Here is a 10,000-nt window from a genome sequence, read left to right as displayed (position 1 = left end):
TACTGATCAACTCACTGTGAGACGAATTGAAACAAACAATCAGGAACGAACGCATACTGATCAACTCACTGTGAGGTGAATTGAAACAAACAATCAGGAACGGACACATACTGATCAACTCACTGTGAGACGAATTGAAACAAACAATCAGGAACGAACGCATACTGATCAACTCACTGTGAGGCGAATTGAAACAAACAATCAGGAACGAAAAGAAAAGAAAAGAAAGAAAAGTAAAGAAAGACAGACAGACAGACAGACGGACAGAAAGAAAGAAAGAAAGAAAGAAAGAAAGTCAGTTTCAGAACGAACTCATCAATCGTCTCACAATGAGGCGTATTGAAATGATCAAGCATAGAAGGAGAGGAAAGTAAATGAAGGAAGACAGGGAAAGAAAGAAAGAAAGAAAGAGAGAGAGGCAAAAAGACAGAAAGAAAGAAAGACAGAAAGACAGAAAGCGGAAGGAAAGAAAGAAGCCAAATTAGGAACGAACTCATTGATCGACTCGCTGTGAGGTGAATTGAAACAACCAAGCAAGAACGATAAGGAAAAAAAAAGAAAGAATGAAAGAAGGACAGACAGACAGATAGACAAACAGAAAGAAAGAAAGAAAGAAGGAAATTAAGAAGAAAAAAAAAACAAACAAAAAAACAAGTCAGTTTGGGAACCTAGTCAAAGATGTACTCACTGTGAGGCGTATTGAAAGAATGAAAAGAAAGAAAGAAAGATAGATAGACAGACAGAAAGACAGGCAGATAGACAGACAGGAAGAAAGAAAGAAAGAAAGAAAGAAAGAAAGAAAGTCAGTTTGGGAACTTTCTCGTTCGTGGGCTGCAACTCCCACGTTCACTCGTATGTACACGAGTGGGCTTTTACGTGTATAATCGTTTTTACCCCGCAATGTTAGCAGCCATACTCCGTTTTCGGGGGTTTGTGCATGCTGGGTATGTTCTTGTTTCCATAACCCACCGAACACTGAGATGGATTACAGGATCTTTAACGTGCGCATTTGAGCTTCTGCTTGCCGTATACACACGAAGGGGGTTCAGGCACAAGCAGGTTTGCACATTTGTTGACCTGGGAGATGGGAAAAAAAATCTCCACCCTTTACCCACCAGGCGCCGTCACCGCGATTCGAATCCGGGACCCTCAGATTGAAAGTCGAACGCTTTAACTACTCAACACAACGTTTTACAGACATCAATGTTTGACATACACTGAACACATCATCGATGGTTTACATGTACCAAACACATCAACGTTTTAAAGACATCAATGGTCTACACACACCAATCAAATCTACGTTTTACAGACATCAATATTTTGCACACAACAAACACATCAACGTTTTACAGACATCAATATTTTACACACAACAAACACATCAACGTTTTAAAGAGATCAATGGTCTACACACAACAAACACACCAACGTTTTACAGACATCAATATTTTACACACAACAAACACATCAACGTTTTAAAGAGATCAATGGTCTACACACAACAAACACACCAACGTTTTACAGACATCAGTATTTTACACACAACAAACACATCAACGTTTTACAGACATCAATGGTTTACACACAACAAACACATCAACGTTTTACAGACATCAATGGTTTACACACACCAAACACACCAACGTTTTACAGACATCAATGGTTTACACACACCAAACACACCAACGTTTTACAGACATCAATGGTTTACACACACCAAACACACCAACGTTTTACAGACATCAATGGTTTACACACAACAAACACATAACGTTTTAAAGAGATCAATGGTCTACACACAACAAACACACCAACGTTTTACAGACATCAATGGTTTACACACAACAAACACATCAGCGTTTTACAGACGTCAATGGTTTACACACAACAAACACATCAATATTTTCACATCCACCATCACATCAGTGTTTTACATACTGCAGTGTTTAACACAACCCAGTGTTTTACACACCACCCACATAGATGACCGTCCTCTGCCCAACCCTCTTATCTTTCTTTCCCTCACCTGATCACACCATGGGGTGTGTTGTTTTGGCGCACCTCCCGCCTCAGAATTACCCCCCAGGTGTTTATTTTTAATCATTCACTCAATTGCTGTTCTGTTGTTGTTGGTGGTGTTGTTGTTGTCAACATTATTGTTCACGTTATTACCGACTCCTCCCTCCGTTGAAAGTCTATGCATCTACAATCTATTTGAAAAAAAGACAAAAAAAAAAAAAAAAAAAAAAAAAAAAAGAAGAAGAAAAAGAGACCATTAAAAAAAAAGAGAGAGAATAAAATAAAGGAAAAAGGAGAACAGGTATTTGATTCTTCTTCTTCATCATCATCTTCTTCTTCTTCTCCTCCTCCTCCTTCTTCTTCTTGTTCCTCCTCCTCCTCCTTCTTCTTCTCCACCCCATCTCTCTCTCTCTCTCTCTCTCTCTCTCTCTCTCTCTCTCTCTATATATATATATATATATATATACATCCCAATCTCTCTCAGCCCCTCTCTCTCCTTCCCCCCACTCTCTCCCTCCCTCCCTCCCTCCCTCTCCCCCCCTCTCTCTCTCTCTCAACAGAGCTATTCTGCACCTGTCAGTTAACACCAGATTTACGCAGGGGACCAAAATTTGAAGGGGGAGGGCAAACCGATGCTGGTCAAACAGAGGAATGAATGAAGCGGCCAACGAGTGGATTAGAATTCAGCCGCTGATTTGAAGTTCGGGTCACCTTTCAGTTGCTTGTGGTAATTTGGACACACGGTTGCTTTTTGCTTCCCCTTGTTATACGTCTCATGTTTCTTTGATGGTGTTACATTAAAAAACACACAAAAAAACACAAAAAAACAAAACAAAACCAAACAAACAAACAAACAAACAAAACAACAACAAACAAAACAAACAAACAAACAAACAACAACAAAAAAACTACAGAAAAAGTCTTTACTTCCGGGACATTGGCGCTCTCTAAAGTGTGAAAATGATTAAGGTGGTGTATCTTGTCGTCTGCTTCGCATCCATCGCCGCAAACAGTTTTGTTTTGGTAAGTTTTTTTGTTTTTGTGGGTTTTGTTTTTTTTTGTCGTTGTGCGTGCTTTCTGTTTTCTTTTACAAAAATAGATAAATAACTGCCGTTTTTGATTGAAACACACACACACACACACACACACACACACACACACACACACACACGGTGAATATATCTTCGTGCTTGATTTTTACACTTTTTTCTCATATATATTCATAGTGGAGTGATGGCCCAGAGGTAACGTGTCCGCATAGGAAGCGAGAGAATCTGAGCGAGCTGGTTCGAATCACGGCTCAGCCGCCGATATTTTCTCCCCTCCACTAGACCTTGAGTGGTGGTCTGGGCGCTAGTCAATCGGATGAGACGATAAACCGAGGTCCCGTATGCAGCATGCACTTAGCGCACGTAAAAGAACCCACGGCAACAAAAGGGTTGTTCCTGGCAAAATTCTGAAGAAAAGTCCACTTCGATAGGAAAAACAAATATAACTACATGCAGGAAAAAATACAAAAAAAGAAAAAAGGGTGGCGTTGTAGTATAGCGACGCGCTCTCCCTGGCGAGAGCAATTTCACACAGAGAAATCTGTTGTGATAAAAAAGAAATACAAATACAAATATATTATTATTGTTCTCTCTTCCTTTTTTGTAACATGTACTTTGTGGATCGCTGTTAGTGATTGATTGTTGTCTGTTTCTTCTGTACCATTGTTGTTTCTTTCTGTTATCTATAATTTATTTATTTATTATTATTTTTATATATTATTATTATTACTGCTACCTTTTTTATATCATAGTTATTATTTATTTATTTATTTATTTATTTATGTAAGCTTATCTATTATTTATTCACCTTTATTTTATTTTATTTTATTTTTTATATATATATATATTTTTTCTCAAGGCCTGACTAAGCGCGTTGGGTTACGCTGCTGGTCAGGCATCTGCTTGGCAGATGTGGTGTAGCGTATATGGATTTGTCCGAACGCAGTGACGCCTCCTTGAGCTACTGAAACTGAAACTGAAACTGAAACTATCTATAATTCGTTGGGTGACTGGAACCTCTCCGTGAGGGAACAGCGAATGGAAGAAGCGATTATAATCATCACCATCATTATCGTCATTATTGTTACCATTGTTGGCTAGTAGGCCTTTGGGAACAATCCCAACGTCGACTGTCCTGGAACACCCTTGGTCGAGGGAGTGGAGATAGGCATTCTCCATCATAATCAAATTCTAGCCCATATAGTCAGGATAGCAGTTGCCTCCTCTGCTGTTCTGATGGTCATAGTCGGACACGACTGACTATCAAAGATCATAAGTAGTAGTTGTAGTATTTGGATTTGTATTTGTATTTCTTTTTATCACAACAGATTTCTCTGTGTGGAGTTCGGGGTGCTCTCCCCAGGGAGAGCGCATCGCTACACTACAGCGCCACCTATTTTTTTGTATTTTTTCCTGCGTGCAGTTTTATTTTTTTTTCCTGTCGAAGAGGGTTTTTCTACAGAATTTTGCCAGGAACAACCCTTTTGTTGTCGTGGGTTCTTTTACGTGCGCTAAGTGCATGCTGCACACGGGACCTGGCTTTATCGTCTCATCCGAATGACTAGCGTCCAGACCACCACTCAAGGTCTAGTGGAGGGGGAGAAAATATCGGCGGCTGAGCCGTAATTCGAACCAGCGCGCTCGATATTCTCTCGCTTCCTAGGCGGACGCGTTACCTCTATGCCATCCCACACACTCCACTAGTAGTAGTAGTAGTAGTAGTAGTAGTAGTAGTAGTAGTAGTTGTTGTTGTTGTTGTTGTTGTAGCAGTAGTATCAGAAGTTGTAGTAGTAGTAGAAGTTGTGGTAGTAGTAGTTATCAATTAATTAATTAATTTATTTATTTATTCATCTATTCATTTGTTCAAATAGTCTTCTTCTTCGTTCGTGGGCTGCAACTCCCACGTTCACTCGTATGTACGCGAGTGGGCTTTTTTCGTGTATGACCGTTTTTACCCCGCCATGTAGGCAGCCATCCTCCGCTTTCGGGGGGTGATTCACATCTTCATTTATCTATGCTTACCACAGGGAGACACAGGCCACTGCATTTGGTACGGCCAGTGCGGCAATGACCCCACGACTGGAAAGCCGCTCAACTGTCACTACAACGGTACTGCCAGGCCATTCCAGACTGCACGTGCTCTGCAGCTGTACAAAGACTTGTGTCCCGACTTGTATGAAGGTCTGTGCTCTTGTTTCTTCCTGCTGATAATGGTGATAAGATGAGGTGTGTGCTATGGTTTGTTCCTGTATGTAATTGTGATAAGGTCTGTGCTATGGTTTGTTCCTGTTGATAATTGTGATAAGGTCTGTGCTATGGTTTGTTCCTGTTGATAATTGTGATAAGGTGAGGTGTGTGCTATGGTTTGTTCCTGTTGATAATTGTGATAAGGTGAGGTGTGTGCTATGGTTTGTTCCTGTTGATAATGGTGATAAGATGAGGTGTGTGCTATGGTTTGTTCCTGTTGATAATTGTGATAAGGTGAGGTGTGTGCTATGGTTTGTTCCTGTTGATAATGGTGATAAGATGAGGTGTGTGCTATGGTTTGTTCCTGTTGATAATTGTGATAAGGTCTGTGCTATGGTTTGTTCCTGTTGATAATGGTGATAAGATGAGGTGTGTGCTATGGTTTGTTCCTGTTGATAATTGTGATAAGGTCTGTGCTATGGTTTCTTCCTGTTGATAATTGTGATAAGGTCTGTGCTATGGTTTGTTTCTGTTGATAATTGTGATAAGACAGGGTATGTCATGATTATGGTTTCTTCCTGTTGGTCATTGTGATAGTATTGACAGTCAGTTATCGACATTTTAGCTTCTGCATGGTGCATAGGTTCTGAGTGCATACATTGCATTCTCTCCCTCTCTCTCTCTTTCTCTCTCTGTCTGTCTGTCTTTATGTATTTATTTATTTATTTAATTATACGTACCCCCAACACGGCACAACTCAACCTAACCCAACCCAACACAACCCATCACGACACAGTTCACACGGCACAACACAGCACAGCACAACTCAACCTCACCTATTAGCTAACGCAACCAACATAGCACAGCACAACACGACACAAAACAGCACAACCCAACCCAACGCAACCCAGTTCAAGACAACACAACGCAACACAACCCTTTCCAACCTAACCCAGCCCATCCCAGCTTGATACAACCCATTCCAACCCAACCCAACCCAGTTAACGCAGCTAACGTAGCACAGCACAACCCTATCCAACTCAGCTTAACACAACACAACACAACCCAGCCCAAAACAGCTAACAGCACAGCACAACCCAACCCAACCCAACGCAACTAACACAACCCAACCAACCCAGCTTAACACAATGCAACACGACCCAACCTAACCCAACCCAGCCAACTCACCCCAACCCACCCCAACCCCACTAACACAGCACAGCACAACACAACCCAACCCAACCCAACCCAACCCAACCCAGCTTAACACAACACAACACGACCCTACCCAACGCAACGCAGCCCAACCCAACTCAAACCCAACCCAAACCAACCCACTCCACCCCAGCCCAACACAGTACAACCCACACCAACCCAACCCAGCTTAACACAATGCAACACGACCCAACCTAACCCAACCCAGCCAACTCACCCCAACCCAACTAACACTGCACAGCACAACCCCACCCACCCCACCCAAACCAAACCCAACCCAAACCCAGACCCAAACCAATCCAGCCCACCCCATACCAACCCAACCCAACCCAGCTTAACACAACACAACACAACACAACACGATCCAACGCAACGCAACCCAAACCCAACCCAAACCAACACAACCAAATCCAAACCCAAACCCGCCCAAACCCAACCCAGCTTAACACAACACAACACGACCCAACGCAACGCAGCCCAAACCCAAACCCATACCCCAAACCCAAACCCACCCAAACCCAACCCAACCCAACTCAACCTAGCTTAACACAACACAACACGACCTAACGCAACGCAAACCCAAACCCAAACCAACCCAAACCAATCCAAATCCAAACCCAAACCCGCCCAACTCTACCCAAACCAGCTTAACACAACACAACACGACCCAACGCAACGCAACCCAAACCCAAACCCCAAACACAAACCAACCCAAACCCAACCCAACCCAACTCTACCGAACCCGGCTTAACACAACACAACACGACCCAACGCGACGCAACGCAAACCCAAACCCAAACCAACCCAACCAAATCCAAATCCAAACCCACCTAAACCCAACCCAACTTTACCCAACCCGGCTTAACAACACAACACGACCCAACGCAACCCAACGCAAACCCAAACCCAAACCAACCCAACCCAACCCAACCCAACTTAACACAACACAACACGACCCAACGCAACCCAACCCAAACCCAAACCAACCCAACCCAAACCAATCCAAATCCAAACCCACCCAAACCCAACCCAACCCAACTCAACCCAACCCGGCTTAACAACACAACACGACCCAACGCAACGCAACGCAAACCCAAACCAACCCAACCAAATCCAAATCCAAACCCAACCCAACCCAACTCAACCCTACCCAGCTTAACACAACACAACACGACCCAACGCAACGCAACCCAAACCCAAACCCCAAACCCAAACCCAAACCCAAACCAACCCAACCAAATCCAAATCCAAACCCACCCAAACCCAACCCAACCCAACTCTACCCAACCCAGCTTAACACAACACAACACAACACAACACGACCCAACGCAGCGCAACCCAAACCCAAACCCAAACCAACCCAACCAAATTCAAACCCAACCCAACCCAACTCAACCCAACCCAGCTTAACAATACAACACGACCCGACGCAACGCAAACCCAAGCCCAAACCAACCCAACCAAATCCAAATCCAAACCCAAACCCAACTCTACCCAACCAAGCTTAACACAACACAACACGACCCAACGCAACCCAACGCAAACCCAAACCCAAACCAACCCAACCAAATCCAAATCCAAAACCACCCAAACCCAACCCAACCCAACTCTTCCCAACCCAGCTTAACACAACACAACACGACCCAACGCAACCCAACGCAAACCCAAACCCAAACCAACCCAACCCAATCCAAATCCAAACCCACCCAAACCCAACCCAACCCAACTCAACTCAACCTAGCTTAACACAACACAACACGACCTAACGCAACGCAACGCAAACCCAAACCCAAACCCAAACCCAAACCAACCCAACCAAATCCAAATCCAAACCCAAACCCACCCCATCCCAACTCAACCCAACCCAGCTTAACAATACAACACGACCCAACGCGACGCAACGCAAACCCAAACCCAAGCCCAAACCCAAACCAACCCAACCCAATCCAAATCCAAACCCACCCCACCCAAACCCAACTCAACCCAACTCAACCCAACCCGGTTTAACACAACTCAACCCAACTCAACCCAACCCAGCTTAACAACACAACACGACCCAACGCAACGCAAACCCAAACCCAAACCAACCCAACCAAATCCAAATCCAAAACCACCCAAACCCAACCCAACCCAACTCTTCCCAACCCAGCTTAACACAACACAACACGACACAACGCAACGCAACCCAAACCCAAACCAACCCAACCCAATCCAAACCCAAACCCAAACCCACCCAACTCTACCCAACCCAGCTTAACACAACACGACCCAACGCAACCCAGCCCAAACCCTAAACCCCAAACCCCAAACCCAAACCCAAGCCAACCCAACCAAATCCAAATCCAAACCCACCCAAACCCACCCAAACCCAACTCTACCCAACCAAGCTTAACACAACACAACACGACCCAACGCGACGCAAACCCAAACCCAAACCAACCCAACCAAAACCAAATCCAAACCCACCCAAACCCAACCGAACCCAACTCTACCCAACCCAGCTTAACACAACACAACACAACCCAACGCAACGCAGCCCAAACCCTAAACCCCAAACCCATAATTGAATTTATTTGACTGACCAAATATTCAAAGTGAATGGATTGGCCAATGATCTGTTAGAATTTCTCCTCTCCCATCTGTTCCCCCTCATCCACCACCTTACCCTCCATTCTTCTAAATTTTCTTCTTCTTCTTCGTGTTTTTCTTCTATTAGGCCAATTACTTTGGTGATAATAAATTTAATCTCATGTTAATATTGATATTAGCATTATTTTACTATATTATGTACTGTTTGCTTATTTGTTTTATTTCATTATTTCATTACTTACTGTTTATGAATGTTATTTGATACAAGTCATAATATGGTTCATCAGCCGTCATGATAAAATTGAAGTGCAACGTTGTGAGCACAGTATAAGCTTTAAGCTTGTTGATGCTCTTTTGTCATTCATTGCATTGTAATCATGTGTATTGTTGAATAATTAAAGATTATTAAAACCAAACCCATGGCCATGGCCATGCCTGTGTCGTGGCACAGGAGCGACCACTGTGACGTGCTGCTCCGACGATCAGATGGTGACTCTGTCCGACAACATCGCGGTGCCCGTGCAGTCCTTCGGCAGGTGCCCGTCCTGCCTGCACAACTTCCTCAACGTCTACTGCTACTTCACGTGCGCCCCCGACCACAGCCGCTACGTCTACCCGAAGAGAACCCTACCCTGGGTGGATCCAGACACCAAGCAGATTCGTGAACGTGTCACCGAGGTGAGGGTTATTTTTGTTCAGTTGTTTGTTCGATGGGCGTCAAAAGTTTATATATTTGTATTTGTATTTCTTTTTTCTTTCTTTTTTTTTTTTTATCACAGCAGATTTCTCTGTGTGAAATTCGGGGTGCTCTCCCCAGGGAGAACGCGTCGCTACACTACAGCGCCACACTTTTTTTTTTTTCCCAGCTTGCAGTTTTATTTGTTTTTCCTATCATAGTGGATTTTTCTACAGAATTTTGCCAGGAACAACCCTTTTGT

The 10,000-nt window shown here is 43.7% G+C and overlaps 1 protein-coding gene across 1 annotated transcript in view; it reads left to right on the top strand.

Annotated features, from left to right (window-relative positions):
* The first annotated feature begins 2,884 nt into the window (after nucleotides 1-2,884).
* LOC143276938 (NPC intracellular cholesterol transporter 1-like) overlaps nucleotides 2,885-10,000 on the top strand; it is a 54,636-nt gene continuing 47,520 nt past the window's right edge. The window contains exons 1-3 of the mRNA XM_076581609.1: nucleotides 2,885-3,045; nucleotides 5,099-5,252; nucleotides 9,514-9,740. Coding sequence (XP_076437724.1) covers nucleotides 2,983-3,045; nucleotides 5,099-5,252; nucleotides 9,514-9,740 — 444 coding nt within the window. The 5' untranslated portion in view covers nucleotides 2,885-2,982. The remainder of the gene's footprint in view (nucleotides 3,046-5,098; nucleotides 5,253-9,513; nucleotides 9,741-10,000) is intronic.

The sequence above is a fragment of the Babylonia areolata genome, chromosome 33 (genome assembly GCF_041734735.1).
Source record: "Babylonia areolata isolate BAREFJ2019XMU chromosome 33, ASM4173473v1, whole genome shotgun sequence".
Lineage (NCBI taxonomy): Eukaryota > Metazoa > Mollusca > Gastropoda > Neogastropoda > Buccinidae > Babylonia > Babylonia areolata.
The sequence above is the reverse complement of the archived record's forward strand: the minus strand, read 5'-3'. Positions and strand labels throughout refer to the sequence as shown.